The sequence below is a fragment of the Balaenoptera acutorostrata genome, chromosome 5, assembly GCF_949987535.1.
Source record: "Balaenoptera acutorostrata chromosome 5, mBalAcu1.1, whole genome shotgun sequence".
Taxonomy (NCBI): Eukaryota; Metazoa; Chordata; class Mammalia; order Artiodactyla; family Balaenopteridae; genus Balaenoptera; species Balaenoptera acutorostrata.
The window spans coordinates 142563834-142582404 of record NC_080068.1 but is presented as its reverse complement, the minus strand read 5'-3'; the positions used below and the strand labels follow the sequence as shown (position 1 = coordinate 142582404).

The 18571-nt window shown below is 48.5% G+C and overlaps 1 protein-coding gene across 3 annotated transcripts in view; it reads left to right on the top strand.

Moving 5' to 3' along the window:
- FAM193A (family with sequence similarity 193 member A) overlaps nt 1-18571 on the top strand; it is a 170148-nt gene that overhangs the window by 101141 nt on the left and 50436 nt on the right. For 2 of the 3 annotated variants that reach the window (XM_057546530.1, XM_057546529.1), the window contains exons 6-7: nt 3792-3916; nt 8586-8733. In XM_057546530.1, coding sequence (XP_057402513.1) covers nt 3792-3916; nt 8586-8733 — 273 coding nt within the window. Of the gene's footprint in view, nt 1-3791; nt 3917-8585; nt 8734-8793; nt 9563-18571 lie in introns of those variants that run through there. The other variant, XM_057546531.1, reaches the window with a different exon arrangement.

Here is an 18571-nt window from a genome sequence, read left to right as displayed (position 1 = left end):
GGCTGTTGATGTGATGTGAAAACCCCCAAGCCTAGAAGTCAGTGAGTCGGGCAACACGCAGATCCCCTCTGCGAGCTCACTTCATCCCATGTAACCACTGTACCGTTGTCACACCTGAGAAAACTTATGGTGATTTCTGTGCGCTCAGAAAAATGTCCCAGTTATCTCAAAAATCTCTTTTTGTGTTTGGGGTGTTCAAACCGGATTGAGAACAGTTCACAGATTTATAACAGCGTCTTTCTGGGTCTACCGCATGATCTGAGCAGGGTAAGAGTTGACAGAGCCGAGGTGAGATTAACTTCCAAGTCCGTGTCTCAGAGTCTCAGCATTTTTGGACTTGGACTCCTTTCAGTTTAAAAACTGAGAGCCCCAAATAGCTCTTGTTTGTGCAGATTTTATCTATCAGTATTTACTGTGGTGAAATTAAAATGGAGAAGTTTAAAGATATTCATTAAATCACTTTTAAAATAAAAGCTCATTGCATAACATAAACAGCATATCTCTAAATAAAAAAAAACTGTTTTCCAAAACAAAACGTTTAGTAAGAAGAGGGGCACCGTTTACATGTTTGCACATCTCTTTAGTGTCTGGCTTAACGGAGGACGTGTGGATTCTTACATCTGCTTCTGTGCTCCGTCTGTCTTCATAGGTTGTTTTGGTTGAAGTTTTTGAAGAGAATTGGGCCTCCCACAGATACGTGTTTGGAAGAATAGTCTCATAGACTTTTCAGTTTGTTGTGGATATTCTTCTTTGAGAGAATACACCAGAGTCGCAGTGCTTCTTAATGGTTAGCTGCAGTGTAGGACCTGGAGCTGTGTCACTGAGCTGAGCCGGCTCTGCTCCGTCACAGCCCACGGGTGTAGCTCACACTTTAAGTGGTTTTCCAGCATCAGACGTCGGTCGTGTGGAAAACACTGGTTCACTGAATGAGCCACACAGATCTTCCTGAAGATATTCAGTGTCACGTTAGGCAGCACGATGTTCAATATTAAAAATGGCCTTTGTCACCATCCCTGCGATCCTCATCAGAAAGATCTTTAAATGTGGAGAAGCTTCAAGGCCACAGTGGCAGATGTAAGATTTCCAAAGTTCTGGTTTTTGCTTGAGAGCTCAGATTTTGGGATTGGCCACAAGTGGGGTCAGTAGTCCTTGAAGCAGCAAGCTCACTCACCGTGCACACCTTGCCAGCTCATGCTGTGCTCACTCCCTTAGCCTCTCTGGAGACAACCCCTCCTGCCCTCCTGCTCTCCCGCCGCCGCAGGACCACGGACCGTGTCAGGGCGTAGAGAGGCGTCTTCAAACACATGCCTTTCCTGGGAAATGTGCTCGTGCCCCCGGGCATCAGACCGGCCACAGGTTTTCTAATGATTGTAAACACTGAAATAAAACTGGGACCAAAGTTAGGCCTCCATTCACCTAGGAAATGCCTTCCCAGGCTGTAAGAATTGTGAAATCTGAATTTCCATTTATAAGGCCAGAAGAATCTTGAATCTCCAGCTGTTTCTCAAGCTCTGCTGCAGGACTTGACTGTACACACTTCCTCTTTCTTCTTCCAACCCCCAAACACCTCCCTGCAGGTGAAGTGAGAAGTGAGAGTGGTTTGGGTCGAAGTGCCTAGGCTCAGGTCATCCGGGAGCTTTTTCTTTGGCCTCTGGCTGGGGCAGCACCAAGTCTTTGCCGACCCCCGGGTCTCGTCTCTCGTAGCAGCTGTGACAGCACCCCCCGCCCTCCCGCAGACCCCGTCCCCCCAGGCCCAGGGCATGTTGCTCAGCCTGTGTACACTGTTTCTGGCCTGTGAATGGGGCACGGCAGCACCAAGTTCAGGGTTCCTGTGGGCGCTGATGAGTTTGCATGTGGGAAGCACTAGGAACCAGGCCTGGCCCACGGGAAGTACTCCTTACTACTAGCCTGTGTTGTTGTCCCGAGTCGATCTGAGGTTGTGAAACGAGTTTGGGGTCTGCTGTTTCTCTTGCATGACTCACCTGGAAGTATAATTTCAGATTTCATAAAAAATGCCAAACATCTTCATAAATCGGTCTTTACCTTTATTACCTTTAGTTAGTGTGAGCCCAAATCCAGAGCTGTGGTCCCACCCGTGCAAGTATTACAACTTAGTGCCCAGGGTTGCTCACAGGCTGGCGGGCAGGGACTGTTGACTCTGTCCCAGAGATTGGCAGGGGAGGCCAGGCAGGACCTCGGCTCTCCTGGACGCCTTCCCTGGACCCTCTCATCTGGCTGAGGGCCTAGTCTGGCTGCTGCCTTAGCTCCTGTGTCATGGAGACAAATCATAAATCAGACCGTCGCCGGTCCTCTGTCCGCTGGGGACTCCCGGCAGTCAGGGACCTGCTGCGCGAGTCTCTGTGTCCTCGTGCTGGCACCGCGCCTGCGCAGAGTGGTCTCTGCTGAAGTGTGTGACACACGCCCTTTCCTCCCTGCCTCGGTGACTGTGTCATTATTACAAGCACGTTCTTAAAATTATGTGCTTGTAATCAGGCCTCATTCCAGGCCTTGGGCCTAGTTTTTCGGTTCCCAGGCCCTGGCCTTCTGCCCCACCCAGCTTTCCTGTATCGTAATTGCTCCGAGAGACGCTGCGTGTGAAACAAGAATGATGAAATTTAGACCTGGGAGGCCCTGGTGTTTTGGCAAAACGTGCAGTGAGGACAGGTGCTGGAAGCGCTGACAGAGTCGGGGGTTTGAGGTTCCCTGCAGACGTCATGGATGCCCTGCCGAGTCTCCGTGTGGGTCTCAAGTACAAGCAGGGGGCTGCGTGCGGCTCGCAGAGCAGGTGTGTGTGCGCGGTAGGGCAGGGCCACGCGGGCTCCGCAGCGTCCCGCAGGTGTGTGCTCGGGAACAGGAGCTGCTCGCCCCAAGCTGCCCTCTCAGCCCCTCCGTCCACCAGTGATCAGGGCACAGGGCAATGGAATCTCCACGCGTAGATCGTGTCCTGACATCTCCAGGTGTCATAATTTCAGCTCAGTTGGGCTATGCAGTAAATAGGAACAGACCAGTACAGGGGGTGGCATGAGTCACCTGTCCAGAGGGGACTGGAGTGTGGTGCCCAGTGAAGCCTCTCCAGACTGTCGGTCACTCAGGTGAGGAGTGCTTCCCCAGGTGCGAGGTGGTGCACCACGAGTGGTGTGCGTGTGACTGACAGACGGACGTGTGGGTTCACACATGCGTGGTTGCGGCCAGAAGCTGTTGAATGTGAACGCTGCACGTGGGGAGGTTGTGGTGCTGTCTGCCCCGGTCACCCGGTTCTCTCTGGAGGTCACTCGCTGTGACGGCCAGGATGCTTCCAGATGTTCAGAAGTGTTGTTCAGAAGGAAGTGACTGATGAGGTTGCCCATGGTGGCCAGGGAAAGAAGGAGCAGAGCTTCCACACAGCATCTCTAGCAGGGAAGTTGCTGTGTCTGTCGGAACGGGAGACTTCTCGAGACAGGCTCAGACACGATTGTCCTTCGGCATCAGAGGATTTGTATGCGTTTATTTAAGTTGTTTGAGAGGTAGGGCGTGCAATACATTTGGGAGGCATGGTTATGAGAAATGGCTGCCGGACGTGTACGCTGGTTTCTCTTTTTTCTGTCCCCTCGTCTGTGTGCGTCTTGCCACCCCTTTGTTTTGTGTTGAGTCATTTGGAAGGGAGGCCGGAGGCACAGGGAGTAGCAGCCCCTCCTGAGCAGAATGCTCTGCGCCTGGTCAGAGGGCTGTGGGTTTGGGGGCGGGGGGAGAAGCCCTTCTGGGAATTTGTCAGTCTTTGATTGGGTGTGTCTTCTATGTGTCTATCTAACTAGGAAAACGAACACTTGAAAAAGTTCCAGGTTACGTGGGAGCTGCACAACAAGCACCTCTTTGAAGACCTGGTCTTCTCGGAGCCGCTTCTCCAGAGCAGCCTGCCGGCGCTGGTGTCGCAGATCAGGTACTCGGCCTCCACCTGCACGTGTCCTGCTGGCGTGACGGCGTGCTCCCGAACGCCACTGCAGGGGCAGTTCTTGCCTGAAAATTACCGGGCTTAGGGGAAAATACAGTTTGGGTAGAAAGCTCAAAACCCAAAGAGTAATACGATTGAACTTTAAAATAATAAACCCAGTATCATTGCTACTAAGGTTTAGCCTCACAGATTTCTCCTGAATAGGGAAAAGCTGTGGTAAACATAGCAGTTCACTTGACAAGTCCCAGGCTTTGCCAGGTGGCTGTGGTGTGGTCTGTGCTGGCGCACTTGGGGGGCAGGGGGAGGGCTGGTGTTGCTAAGGGGCTCCGGGGCGCTAGGGGAGGGATTAGACACGCTGTCAGGTCTCTCAAGCATTCGCTTCGCATCGTGGCTCATGGCTTGGGTTCTTCTTACTGCTGTAGAGCTTCCGTGGGACTTCATCAGGTGTGCCAAGCCCGGAGTCCCAAGTACAGCCTCGGGTCGCTTGCCCTGGTGAGGGGGAAGGGGAAAGTGCAGCCGGGGGTGTTTGCTCCGAGGTGGCTTGGCAAGTTGGGCCCCTCCTTGGATCTGCTGTCCCTGTGCTAGAGAGCCGGGTGTGAGCTACCGCAGCCCTGCCGCGGGTGATTTTGTTCCTCATCTGCTTACCACCTGTGAGCAGATTCCCAGGCTGTAGATGCGTCACAGAGCAGCACAGACCGTAGTCATCTTGGTTTAAAGGTCCACACCAAAATACGGTTGGGCCAGATTCGCAAAGAAGGGTAATTATTTTTACGTCAGTATATTATTGTTGCAGTTAACTTACACAGTACTCACCTTTTTTTTTTTCCCCCTTGAAATCCATGTTTCAATCCAGTCTTTGTTTCCTGTATTCCTAACTCCTATTTGAGGGGTCCTAGCTATTCCCACTTCTCACCCTTACCTCCGGAGCAAGAATAACCTAAAAGCAGCTAGGGAAGGAGGACTGGGGCTAAGGTGGTCAGGACAAAGAGTTACTGGTGTGGCCCGCACCCTGCTTCCAGCATCTCCCGCACCACTGCCTGCTTCCCGCCCACCCTGACAGCGCCGTTACGTTCCATGGTGGGTGCACAGAGACATGAGTGTCCTAACCGCGACCCTCATGGAGATTGTGCCCAGTTACGATGCTCAAATCCAGCAAGAGCACTTTTTATAAAAAGACATGCATCTTGTGTGTGCGTGGGGGGGTGGGGGTGGGGGTCCTTATAGCAGCATTCCAGGGTATTTAGCCTTTTTTTTCTTTTTCTGGTGAGCCAGGGAGTTTGATGGGCCTCTCATCAAACCGTGGGTGGGTGGCAGAAACCTGAAATGTGTTATAAAGCTCCACTTTTTCCTGTGCCCTGGCTCTGGCTTTCTCATCTTGCTCATTGCGAGTGGTGGTCAGTCTCCAAAGATCAGCAGTGTTTTAGAGTCTTCGGTGTTAATCCTGGGGTCAAGCTGCAGAGTTGCTCTCAGGAGCGGGTGAGGGACAGGGTGCGTGGAGATGGGGATGGAAGCTGGGGAGAAGGCAAGCAGGGCGTTCCCCAGGAGTCCAGGGCGCCAGAAGGAGCCATTCCTTCGAGTTCCCCAGGAGACACCTTTGTTGGGCCCAAGAACAATTCAGATTTGAGCTTGTAGTTTACAGATACCTATTTAACAACTCCTAAAAATTTTGTGACGACTTATATACAAACGCTACCCCCTAAAGTAATGACTATGTCTGTGGCACACAAAATCCATAGTTGTGAGTATTGCAACACTGACACTTTTTGTCTCTGGGCCTGCATTTTGTTTAACTTTATTATAAAGTAAAATACAGATACAGAAGACTACACAAAATAAATGTAAGCTGAATGGATTGATAGCAGGTGAACATCCCTTAGCCCCAGCCCAGCGTGCTCACCTAGAAGCAAGTCCGTCTGCGTGGCCCACTGGGCACGGGAGCCTCGCCCAGAGCTGTCACTCAGTTGGCTTGCACAGCGATCCCGTAACTCCCTGTCTTACTTCTCTTTTTGTTTTTTTGGCTGCACTGTGCGGCATGCGGGACCTCAGCTTCCCGACCAGGGGTCGAGCGTGCGCTCCCTGCAGTGGAAGCGTGGAGTCTTAGACCACTGGACCGCCAGAGAAGTCCCCCTTTCTTTATTCTCTTATTACTCATGTGCATTCCCATAGTCTTGGCTGTGTTGGGTCTTCGTTTCTGTGCGAGGGCTTTCTGCAGTTGCGGCAAGCGGGGGCCACTCTTCACCGCGGTGCGCCGGCCTCTCATTATCGCGGCCTCTCTTGTTGCGGAGCACAGGCTCCAGACGCGCAGGCTCAGTAGTTGTGGCTCACGGGCCCAGTTGCTCCGCGGCATGTGGGATCTTCCCAGACCAGGGCTCGAACCTGTGTCCCCTGCATTGGCAGGCAGACTCTCAACCACTGCGCCACCAGGGAAGCCCCCTTTTGAGATTCATTAACGTGCAGGCCCCCACCCCTATCCACTTTCCCTTACAATTTACCCATTAAGGAACCAGCTCCGTTTGTCGTGTAGCGACGCCAGGGTCTGGGTCCTCCAGCAGGCCAGGCCACTGTCTGTGCTGCCTGAGAGTTCGTGTGAAACCAGAAGCTCTGTCAGACTCTGCTTCCATCCCTCTGGCAAGACCAGGAGCCCCATTGTGCCTCCTTATTTGTTGTGGTGGTTTTAGTAGCTATTGCCCAATTTCGTCTTTAAGTATATTGATATATTCATTGTTAGGGGAATGTTTAATTAGGCTTGTAAGTAAACGTACCTGAACTGATTTTATCTCATTTTCCTTATCACTTATTGTTTCACATAGACAATACTCATAATGGATATTACCAGCTGTTAACCGTCATGTGTTTGCAGAGTGAGTATTTAGGTAGTAACCTGTCTGCTGACCCATTGATGCTGTTGGCCCTGAGGACACGTTCTGCAGTCTAGCAGCTCCCTGTTTCCTCTCTGGACTCCAGCCCTGTGCCTACAGCTTGTGCTCTGAGTGCCCCACCACAGAAGTCCCAGGACCCCCGGCTGCTTTGCCCTCCACTGGCTCTAAGTAGAGTCTGTGGCGTAGGACAGGAGGAGAGCGGTTCTCACCTCGGGCAGGAGCGGGAGGAGAGCACGAGTTCCCTCAGCCTCCATCCCAGTCTTCTGGGTGGCCTTACGGGGAAGGTGGGGTTTGCATGAAGAGGGGAAATCAGTTTGTGAGGAGCAGGGTTGCAGAGGCAGGGGTTGAGGAGAAGACCGCTGCCTCGTGGGCTGCCGTGCTCTCAGGCCGGGGGGCGCCCACGTGCTGTGTGGAGCCAGGGGGGCCTCGGAGAGGCCCTGGATTCTGGGTCTTGAGGACTTTTGTTTCCTGGGGACAGCCCCAGTGTTTGAGCCAGCCCCATCACCGCGTGGGTCGCGTCGTTCCCTTTCCTGGCTCTGGGGTTTCCTGCACAGCTTTTTCAGTGACCCTGTTTTCTGCGTGCTCCCTCCTTGAAGTGATGGAGCCGTTGTAGACGGCTTCGGCAAATATGAGTCCACTCGCACGACGTGCGTCTTCATGCAGTGGTCACCAGGGTGGAAAGGGAGGTGTCTGCACCCATGGAAAAGTTCTTGTTTTTAAAATCGCTATTGTTTATTTTCATTATAAAATTATTAGATTGTCATTGCAATAAAATTCTGAAAGCAAAGGAAACCCTGAAGAGAGGTAGGTACCATAAACTGGGTGCTGCTTCCAGATTTTTTCCAGTGTCCACGCCTCCCACACATGTGCATCTTTACACATGATGACGTAGTCCTTTCTTCACTTAACATGGGAGCATCTCCATTTCAAAACATACGTCTGTAAGTGCATGTGTGTCTGAGTCTGAGTGTGAACAGGCAGGTGTGACGTAGTCTGTAATGAGAAGCTTGTCTGGGGTGGTATCACCGATCCCAGTGGGTAACTTCCAGCTCTTTCGTGTGAACAGCAGTGATTACTAAGCCTGCACATCATCTTTGTGCTCCTGAGCGATTGTAAATGTTGCCTTTGATTTTGAAATTCTTTGTTATGAGGTCTTTATCACCGTTGCTTTGGTTCAAATGTTGACATGTTTAAGTATCGGGAAAAGGAACGGTGTCTGAAGATAAGCTGCCTGTGAGCCTGCACCCCTCCCCCACTCTCCCGCTTCTCCTCTCCCGTGCCACCCTCCTCTTGAGAAGCCCAGGTGTTTACCTCTATTTGTGTCTTTTGTTTTCTGTTTATTTTCTCATTTGCCATCTTACCATCTTTCTTAACAAGATACACAGAGTAAATGAAACTATAACTATATTTTTTATTGAACTGAATTTCCTGTTTTACTTGATTTGCAAACCAGGTCCGAATTTTGTATTTCTCAGTGAATGTTTTGTTCTCTCTGGGTCAGTGAATCTCAGTAGGGAAAAACAGTTTACGACCCCACATCTAGTGAACTGAATCTCTGGGCCTTAGTCTTTTTAGAACAGCGTTACTCACCACTCATTTTTTTCTTAGGAGCTGTTGCTTCCTGGAGCTTCTTCTCTAGGCCAGACTCTGTCGTGGGTGCCTGGGCTGTGTGCTTAACTCATCCCGCACAGCAGCCTCGTGGGGTGTGTGGTGGTGTCCCACTTGCCACCTCGGGAGGGGAGATGATGGCCAGAGTGCTGAAAGGCCTCTCTCCCCAGGCTGGGGACCACGACGCATGACACCTGCAACGAGGACACGTACAGCACCCTGCTGCAGCGGTACCAGCGCTCCGAGGAGGAGCTCCGCGGGGTGGCCGAGGAGTGGCTGGAGTGCCAGAAGAGGATCGACGCCTACGTGGACGAGCAGGTGGGTGCGCGCCGCCGGGACGGCCGCGAGGAGCCCGCCGCGAGGGGCCGTGTGCCCAGGGGAGGCGTGCGAGCGGGGCTCCCAGCTGCTGCTGCGCCAGAGGGGACGCCCAGCCACGCCCGCGGGGTCAGCTGCCGGTCAGGTCCCTGCTGGCCTGGGTGCAGCCACCGTCACGGGCACAGGCTGCTGCCCAGACTCGGTGCTGCCGGCGGCGGCCTCTGAGGCCTTTGGAAACGGCTGAGCCTTGTCGTGTCAGGACCCGTTTACTGAACACTGGCCACACGTGAGCTTCAGAGCCCATTCTCCACCCGTCCCTAAGTGTATCGAGCGGGAGCGCAGACACGAACACACACGGCTGTGCTGGGCAGGCGGTCTGCAGGACTGGAGGAGGGTGGAAGGCAGGCGCTGCTGTGGGGATGGGGCCTGCGGGCAGGGCTTCCAGCCGGCGTCCCGGCCAGCCAGCCCGCCTTTCTAAAACCCCCAGGAGGGTTGGGCAGGGGAGGCGTTCAGCGTGGATCTTCTCCAGGGTAACGCAGGGTGTGAGGAGTAATAAGGAAACAGTGACAGAGCTCTGTGTTGTACTTTTGAGGCTGTAGGAAAACAGAACCTTGGTTCTGGCGTCAGGCGGGTGCTGGTGCAGTGTCTGCCTGGGACCCTGGGTGCCGCCTGGCCGCTGGCTGTGAACGCTTCGTCTCGGCGTTGCCATCTGAGCGTGGTGAGGGATTGGGAAGAAGGAAGGGACTGGCGTGTGCCCACGTCACTGTTCGTTCCAGCCTCGCTCCGTGTTTTGTGTGGCAGTTCTCTCTCTGCAGCCTCAGGGACCGTTACTGTAAGTAGTCTCTCATTCAGAACCTCGGAGAACGGTTCTGACCATATTCTCCCGCGTGATACTGGCTTTCCCCTCTGTCAGGTGCGCCTTGGTAACGTGACACAACTCAGCGCCGTTGAGCTGAGCTCGTCTGGGCAGGTGGCTCGGCCGGCGCCGTGCGCTTGGCCTCTTCCACAGTTGCTGCGTGTGTAGCACGTGCCTCGGGAGCCACTCTGTGCCTGGCACACGCTCCCCGCTGTCCCGGGGTCCCCGGGGCACTCGTATTCTCCAGCCGTGGCTCGTCGCTGACCGCTGACGCCTCAGCTTCGGCCGCTGTGGGGGCAGGGCTGGCCCCAGGTTGCTTGACTGGCCTGAGTTTGGCAAATGTTGGCACGGGGTCAGGTAGCCGTGACCCCGGCTGCCTTCCAGCTGCCGTCCCTGTGCATCCTGCACCTGGACCTGCAGCCAGCTCGTCCCCTGCGGCCTTATGCAGCCAGGCAGCCGGCAGCTGAGTCACTCAGAGGCAGAGGAGTGGACAGCTCCCTCCCCTCTGCTGCCTGCACGCGCACCGGCCCGTTTTCAGGAGTTTGCTGTCCGGGTAGTAGAGGGAACAGGAGCCCGGAGGGGAGACTGGTGCGTGGGGATAGGGGCTGTTGCCTATTCCTCGGGGTGCTCTGGACTCAGGTCCTGCGGAGGACCCGGAGGGGCGTTTGGCACCAGGCCCTGCCCAGATTGGTTGTGAGCCTCGTTCAAGCCTTTCCCCTCCCTGGGCCTTAGTCTCCCACTTGTGAAATGACAGGATCAGATTAGGTGACATTTTGATTTTGTTTGAGCCTTTGTATTATATAATTCTGAATCAGTTTTGTGTGTGTGTGGTTACTAAAAAGCAGGACTGCAGTAAATAGTCCCTTGTGTTCTGAATTGAGCTGCACCGAGCCGGTTACTGGGTTACCCTTAGAGGAAACCCCATGTCAGTTAAGTGAGGTGGTTTATCCAGAGTGCAAGGGAGGGGGGAGAATTGGGAGCCCTGGTTTCCCGGGACATTGGGGCATCAGTTCCCTGTGAAGGAGGGACCTTCAGAAAAAAATCAAAGACTAGACGCCAACCTTTCCCTGGCTAAACTCTTGTCGTCGGGGCCCAGGCTGATGATAGAAGAAATTTGATGAGGCATTCTTGCTGTAAAAGAATGAGCGATGTGCGAAGGCTTCTCAGGGAGAGAGACGTGTGAGAAACAGGAGCTGGTCTGGGCTGCTTTGTGGGAACCCGCGAGGTTACGCCACCTGCTAAGTCTCTGTCCTGCCAGCTCGGCTTACAGGAAGGGAGGACTGCATTAGGTCACGGAAACCCTGTCCCCAACATTAGGCTGAGGAAAACACCCCCGTCCAGCCGGCTGAGGATGCGTCTGCCCTCACCAGGGGGCTTCTGCTTCCACTGCCCTCGGTTTGTCTTCAGGGTCCCTGGACTAGGAGACGAGGGGGGCACCGTCCGTGTGGACACCCTAGAGCCTCCCACGCCGTGTGCCGTGTCCCCTGAGACCCTCCTGGGTCCACGTGGACACTGAACTGCTGCAAGGACAACAGCAGACAGTCCGTCCAGACGGCGCCCCCGGCAGTGTTTGCTGTGGGCCTGGCCGGCGACACTGGCAGCTCTGCCTCGGGCCCCTCTGCCACCCCGTTAGTATCTACAGTAGTAGCAGATGTGTAGAGAGAAGCTGGGTCCTGGCGAATCAACTGGAGGGCGGATCAGATGCTGAAAGATTGATGGGCAGCAGTAAACAGACTGTCACTTGGAAGCCTGTGCTGGGGAGGGTCCTAGACAGAGTTCTGGAGTCCAGATGTGAGGGGTGCGCTGTCTGTCCCCAAGACGTCTCCGAACAGGCCAGACCCCAACAGGAAATGGCGGTGCAGCCTCAGGAACTTGGGGCAGCCCCTGTCCTCAGTGCTGTGAGGAGGTCTGGAGAGAGAGGCCTCCAGCCCAGCGATTGAAGTCTGACCCCAGGGAGAAGCACAGGAAGACAGAGCTGCCCCCTCCCTGTTAGAGGAGATGTGCAGAAGTGAATTGACAGCAGTCTTTTTTTTTTTTTTTTTAAGTATTTGTTTATTTATTTATTTATGGCTGTGTTGGGTCTTCATTTCTGTGCAAGGGCTTTCTCTAGTTGCGGCAAGTGGGGGCCACTCTTCATCGCGGTGGGCGGGCCCCTCACTATCGCGGCCTCTCTTGTTGCGGAGCACAGGCTCCAGACGCGCAGGCTCACTAATTGCGGCTCACGGGCCCAGCCGCTCCGCGGCATGTGGGATCTTCCAGACCAGGGCTCGAACCCGTGTCCCCTGCATTGGCAGGCAGATTCTCAACCACTGCACCACCAGGGAAGCCCAGTCTCTTCTTTTTTAATTATTTATTTTAATATTTATTTATTTGGCTGCACTGGGTCTTAGTTACAGCAGGCGGGCTCCTTAGTTGTGGTATGTGGGCTCCTTAGTTGTGGCATGCGAACTCTTAGTTGCGGCATGCATGTGGGATCATCTAGTTCCCTGATCAGGGGTCGAACCCGGGCCCCCTGCATTGGGAGCGTGGAGTCTTAACCACTGCACCACCAGGGGAGTCCCGACATCGGAATCTTAGATGTGGCTGGACTAGGTGACCTGCGAGGTCCCCTGCATCTCTGGCCCTGACAGTGGGGCTTGTTGAACTTTGTGTTTGATGCTGAGCGCTACTTGGGGAGTTTGCAGAGTTTTATAGTGGGGCAGTGGGGAGACGCTCGTTCGTGAGTACAAGTGCAAACGAAGGCCTGCGGGCACGTAAGCAGTGCTGGTCCTCGTGTTGAGCAGGGGGCTTGCCGTCTGTCGCAGAGGAGCCTTCAGTCTGGAGTTTATCTGAAGGGGCTTCCACTGCAGCTGGCGGTTCCTTCTGCAGAGATTGGTGCCGTCCACTAGAGTGGGGGGTCTAATTTATCCCTGACTTTTCCATCCTGTTTTGTCAGTGTAAGCTTCTGATGATATCAGTAACTTGTGATCTCATTTAGATGATTTCAGAAAAACGGTGTAACTAAAATGATAATTCAGGTGAAGAGAAAGAAGATAAATGATGACTTACTGTGCAGTGTGCTAAGCACTGTGCTGAGCGATAATCTCCTTGCTGCTAGGAATATAATATATTAGGAATATAATACACAGTAGTATCACTGCTGTCCTGATAAAAATGGGGTGTGTGCCAAAATAACAATATACACGTTTTTTCTAAAAGGAAAATACAGTCTTAAAAAGTAAAACTGAAAGTGAATTTATTTCTTTAAAAATACTTGTTCTTATAGCTATAAATGTTTACATTAAAAAAGAAAGATCTCGAATCAACAACCTAACTTTGCAGCTTGTAGAAAGAAAAAAAAGATAAACTAAATCCAAAGCTAGCAGAAGGAAGGAAATAATAAAGATTAGAGCAGAGGTAAACAAAGACAGAGAAAAGAAAAACAGTAGAGAGAATCAGTGAAACCAGAAGTTGGTTCTTCAAGAAGAACAGCAAAATTGACAGACCTTTAGCTTATGGACTAAGAGAAAAAGAAAAAAGACTGAAATTACTAAAATCGGAAATGAAGTGGGGACATTACTACCAGTCCTACAGAAATGAAAAGAATTACCAGAGAGTACTTGAACCATTGTACACCAACAAAGTGGATAACCTAGATGAAATGGACAAATTCCTAGAAACAAAGAACCAACCAAGACTAAATCATGAAGAAATAGAAAATCTGAATAGACTTATAACTAGTAAGGAGATTGAATTAGTAATCAAAAATCTCCCAACAAAGAAAAGTTCAGGACCCAATGGCTTCAAAGGTGAATTCTAGCAAACATTTAAAGAAGAATTAATACCCATCCTTCTCAGACTTTTCCAGAAAACTGAAGGGGAGGGAACACTTTCGAACTCATTCTATGAGGCCAGCGTAAGTCTGATACCAAAGCCAGACAAAGACACTACAAGAAAAGAAAACTACGGACCAGCATCCTTTATGAATATTGATGCAGAAATCCTTAACAAAATACTAGCAAACAGAATTCAGCATATTTAAAGGATTATACACCATGATCAAGTAGGATTTATTCCTGGAATGCAAAGATGTTTCAAGGTATGAAAATTGATTAATATAACATACCAAATCAACAAGGAAAAACCACATGATCATCTCAGTTGATGCAGCAGAAGCATTTGACAAAATTCACTGTCGTTCATGATTAAGAACACTCAACAAAATGGGAATAGAAGGAAACTACCTCCATATAATAAAAGCCACAAATATAAAAAACCTATAGCAAACATCATCCTCAATAATGAAAGATTAAAGTCCAAAAGGGAGGGGATATCTGTATATGTATGGCTGATTCATTTTGTTGTGCAGTGGAGGCTAACACAACATTGTAAAGCAACCATATCCAATAAAAATTAATTTTAAAAGAAATGAAAGATTAAGAGAAAGCCTTTAATCCTCTGAGATCAGGAACAAGGCAAGGATGCTTGCTTTCACCACTTCTATTCAACATAGTACTAGAAAATCTAGCCACAGCACCTAGGCAAGTAAAAGAAATAAAAAGCATTTAAATTGGAAAGGAAGAGTAAAATGATCTCTGCAAATGATGTGATCTTATATGTAGACAATCCTAACGACTCTGCAAAAAAAACTGTTAGAATTTAAAAACTGTAAGTGAATTCAGCAAAGTAGCAGGATACAGAGTGCACACACAAAAATTAGTTGCATTTGTACATACAAACAATGAACAATCTGAAAAGGAAATTATGAAAACAGTTTTATTTACAATGGCATTGAAAAGAGTAAAATACTTAGGAATTAACTTACTCAAGGAGGTGGAAGACTTGTACAATGAGAACTACAAAACATTGCTGAAAGGAAATAAAGAGGGCATAAATAAATGGAAACACATTCCTGTGTTCCTGGATTGGACAACTTAATATTGTTGAAATGTCAGTAGTACCCGAAGTGGTCTACACATTCAGTGCAATCTCTGTCAAAATCCCAATGATGTTTTTTGCAGAATAGAAAAACCCATCCTAAAATTCATATGGAATCTCAAGGAACTCAGAATAGCCAGAACAATCTTGGGGAAAAAAAGAACAAAACTGGAGGACTCACACTTTTGATTTGAAAACTTACTACAAAGCCACAGTGATCAAAGTGGTGTGGTATTGGCATAAAGACAGACATTATAGACCAGTGGATACAGTAGAAAGCCCAGAAACATACCCTTGCGTATATGGTCAGGTGATTTTTGACAAGGGTGCCAAGACCCTTCGATGTGGAAAAGACAGTCTTTTCAATAAATGGTGCTGGGAAAATTGGGTATCCACCTGCAAAAGAATGAAGTTGTACCCTTATCTAATACCATATGGAAAAGGTAACTCAAAGTGAATCAAGGACCTACGTGGAAGACCTAAAAACGGGAAGAACCTTAAACACATTACTCTAAGTGAAATAAGCCAGACACACAAAAAGACATCCTGTCTGATCCCACTCACCTGAGGTCCCTAGAGTAGGCAAATCCATAGAGACAGAGAGTAGAAGGGTGGGTGCCGGGGGCCAGGGGAGGCGGGCGGTTATTGTTTAATGGGGACTGCGTTTCAGTTTTGCAAGATGAAGAGAGATGGGGATACCACTGAAACGGTTCAGATGGTTTATTATGTTACACGTATTTTACAAGAAAAAAAAAAAAAAAGCATTCTCTGTCTTTTTACAGTGGAAAACCATCCTCTTTCACTAAAGCAACCCAAAGGTGCATTCTTATTTTCATTCACCTGTCAAGGAACTACGATGCCATTAATACCAGTTATGGAAATCGAGCAATTTTAGTTGCATCCAGAGGGTACCAGTCATTCTAGAATCCTTGGAATGGATATCAGTCTCTTGTAATCAAGTAGCATTTTAGAAACTACATAGTAATTCAAGATTGCAAAATGTTGCACATCTGTAAAATAATTAGTATTCACAAATAAGTATGGCCATGGGGAGACAGTTGACAGGTTTGAAATCCGTTGTTCTTGTTTGCTTTTAAAAATTTATCCTTTATTGTGTGACACATATATAAGCCTACAGGTACCCAAATGTTCCACAAAATTAATCCCAGAGGCTGCGAAGAGAAGGTCAAAGAGGAGGTTTCTGCTGATTATATTTATCAAACAGCTCTGTACTGACCTCTGTAATAAGATAAAGAAATGACTACTTTTTCTAATATGTAGCTCATTTTAAATCATTTTTAAAATTTGCAACAGTAATAGTTACTCACGAAAGAAAAATGTTTCTCCTGAAAACTGCAGACCCACGTTACGTAAAGGGAGAATTAGCACCAATACTGACTCTTCCCATCCAAAAATATGGCATGTATCTCTTTTTTTAGGTTGTCTTTTATAGCCTATATTATGGTTTTATAGTTTGTACATTTCTTACTGAATTTACACGTAGGTGTTTCACAGTTTTAGGGACTATCGTGAGTAGCATCTTAAATGGTGGAATAAATTTTCTAAGGAGTTATTGCTGGTCCTTATAGGAAAGCTGAGTTCTGCTTTGTGTCCAGTCATCTCACCGTGTTATCATCTCTCAAATAGTTCTGGAATTGATTGCTTTGAATTTTCTAGGAGACCATGATATCGTTTACAAATAATAACAGTTTTGTCTTATCCTCTTTATTAGCATTTGAACTTTGTGTTTTGTTTTTTCACTTCAGCTAGAATCTTCAAAGCGTCATGAGTAAGGGTGTTACTAGCAGCAGTTCCTGGCTTTTGTGGAACGCTTTGGAGGTTTCACATTAAGTCTGATGCTTGCTGTACAAATTTTTGATACTTTTTAGCAAATTAAAGAGCCCTTCCCTGGTGGCACAGTGGTTAAGTATCTGCCTGCCAATGCAGGGGACACAGGTTCGAGCCCCAGTCTGGAAAGATCCCACATGCCGCGGAGCAACTAAGCCTGTGCTCCACAACTGCTGAGCCCATGTGCCACAACTACTGAAGCCCATGTGCCTAGAGCCCATGTTCTGCAACAAGAGAAGCCGCCACAATGAGAAGTCTGCGCACCGCAACGAAGAGTAACCCCCGATTGCTGTAACTAGGAAAGCCTGTGTGCAGCAGTGAAGACCCAATGCAGCTAAAAATAAATAAATTAAATAAATTTAAAAAAAAATTTTTTTTAAAGCAGGAATAGACATTAAATTTGTATGTTTTTTCTCTTTTTATGTGTTTTTGTATGAATTAGATTAGGCTTCCTAATTTTGAGACATCCTTGCATTCCTGGAATTAAACCCTACTAGATTATAATATATTATTCTTTAATCCATTATTAGGTATTTTATTTAGGATTTTTATATCTGTATTCTGAGGTATTACTGAGTTTTCATCTTTGAGGTCTTGTTTGTTTTGTATAAAGGATAATTATGCTAATCTCATAGAATGAATTGAGAACTTTCCATGTTTTCCCAGTTTTTAGGAATAGTTCAACTTTCCTGTTCTACAAAGGGTTTGCATAGACCCCACCATGAAACTTTGGGGCCTGGTTCATTTTTGCAGGGGAAGGAACAAGGACTCAGTATCTTTTACTGCCTTTTCAGTAAACATTGTGTTCATGAACTTACTTGGGGTTTTCTACTTCTTAAGTGAGTTTTACAAATTGATATTTGCCTGGGAAGTTATCCACATCATTCATATAAAGGGGTGGGCTTAAGCTTGTGCTTACAGGGCAGCTGATGCAAATGGGTGCATGACGGCTACAGGAGAATTCCCCTGCCTCTAACTTCACACTGTAGTGAGAGAGCGCTTGCTCCCCTCAGAGGAGGCCGGCCAGTGCTCCTGGTGTCCCAGCTGTGCCCACAGCCTGCCCTCTGAGCTGTCCAGCTGTCGAGAGAGGCCAGAAGTCTAGATTGTTAGGTGAAATCTCAAAAGCTTTTTCATGTTGGCTCAGCTTGTAAAACACATTGTGCAGGGCCAACAAGATAGCCGTGAGCCACCTGTTTGCAGCTATTCTTTAGATATGAAAGGCATAAATTATACAGATGTTTTCTCTTGTGGTTTTAGAAAATCTTTGTATGTGTCCGTGTCCTTTCTCACTCCTGCTATTTTTGTTGTTCCTTTCCTTCCCTTGTTCGGCCTAGGAGCAAGTTCAGAGAACCAACTTTTGGGTTTATTGATCACGTTTACTTCTTGGTTTTCCAAATTTCAGCTTTTACCTTTAATTCCTTACTAGTTGATTTCTTGTTTCGTTTTGTTTGGGCTTCTTACATTGAACGCATACTTTTCAGGCTTTTTTTTTGTTGTTCTATTCTCTCATAAATGCCACTAAACTATACATTTTCTTCTACATCTTGGGCTTATCTTATACAATTTGATTTTTGGGACTTTCCTTGTCAATTATTTCTAAACAGACTGTAATTTCAACTTTCGTTTCTTCTCTAATACTTTTAAACTATTAAAAATTTTTAAGTGCATGAATTTGATTTTATTAAGTTACTCTTGTTTTATTTTGGAGGTTTTAACGGGCAGTTTTTGTTTGTTTGTTTTAATTTGAAGATCTAATAGGCCATTTATTAGGTGGTTCATGAATCCAGCAGCATCCCGTCTAGCAGCTGGGAGGGCGCTCCCGGTTGGTAGTGTTCTCTTCCTTGTAGGACTGAATATATATGCCCCCTTCCTTTTTTTTTTCTTCTAATAATTTTGAAGATATGTATCCCATATCCTTTCAGTGGTTAATTTACAAGAATACATTTATATAAACACCAAGATTTAATCATTTCATAGCCTCCTCCTTCAAATAAGGCAGTGCCTTGAGCCCATTCTTAATTCCCTATTCCCCTCAATTTCTTTTTAGTTGTGGTAAAATCTACATTACTCAAAATTTACCACCGTAACCATTTCTGAGTCTACAGTTCATTCGTCGACTGAGTGCGCTCACATTGCTGTGACCGTCACCGCTGTTCAGCTCCAGAACTCTCTCATCTTCACAAGCTGAAGCTCGTGCTTAAACAGCGGCCCCCGCCCCCT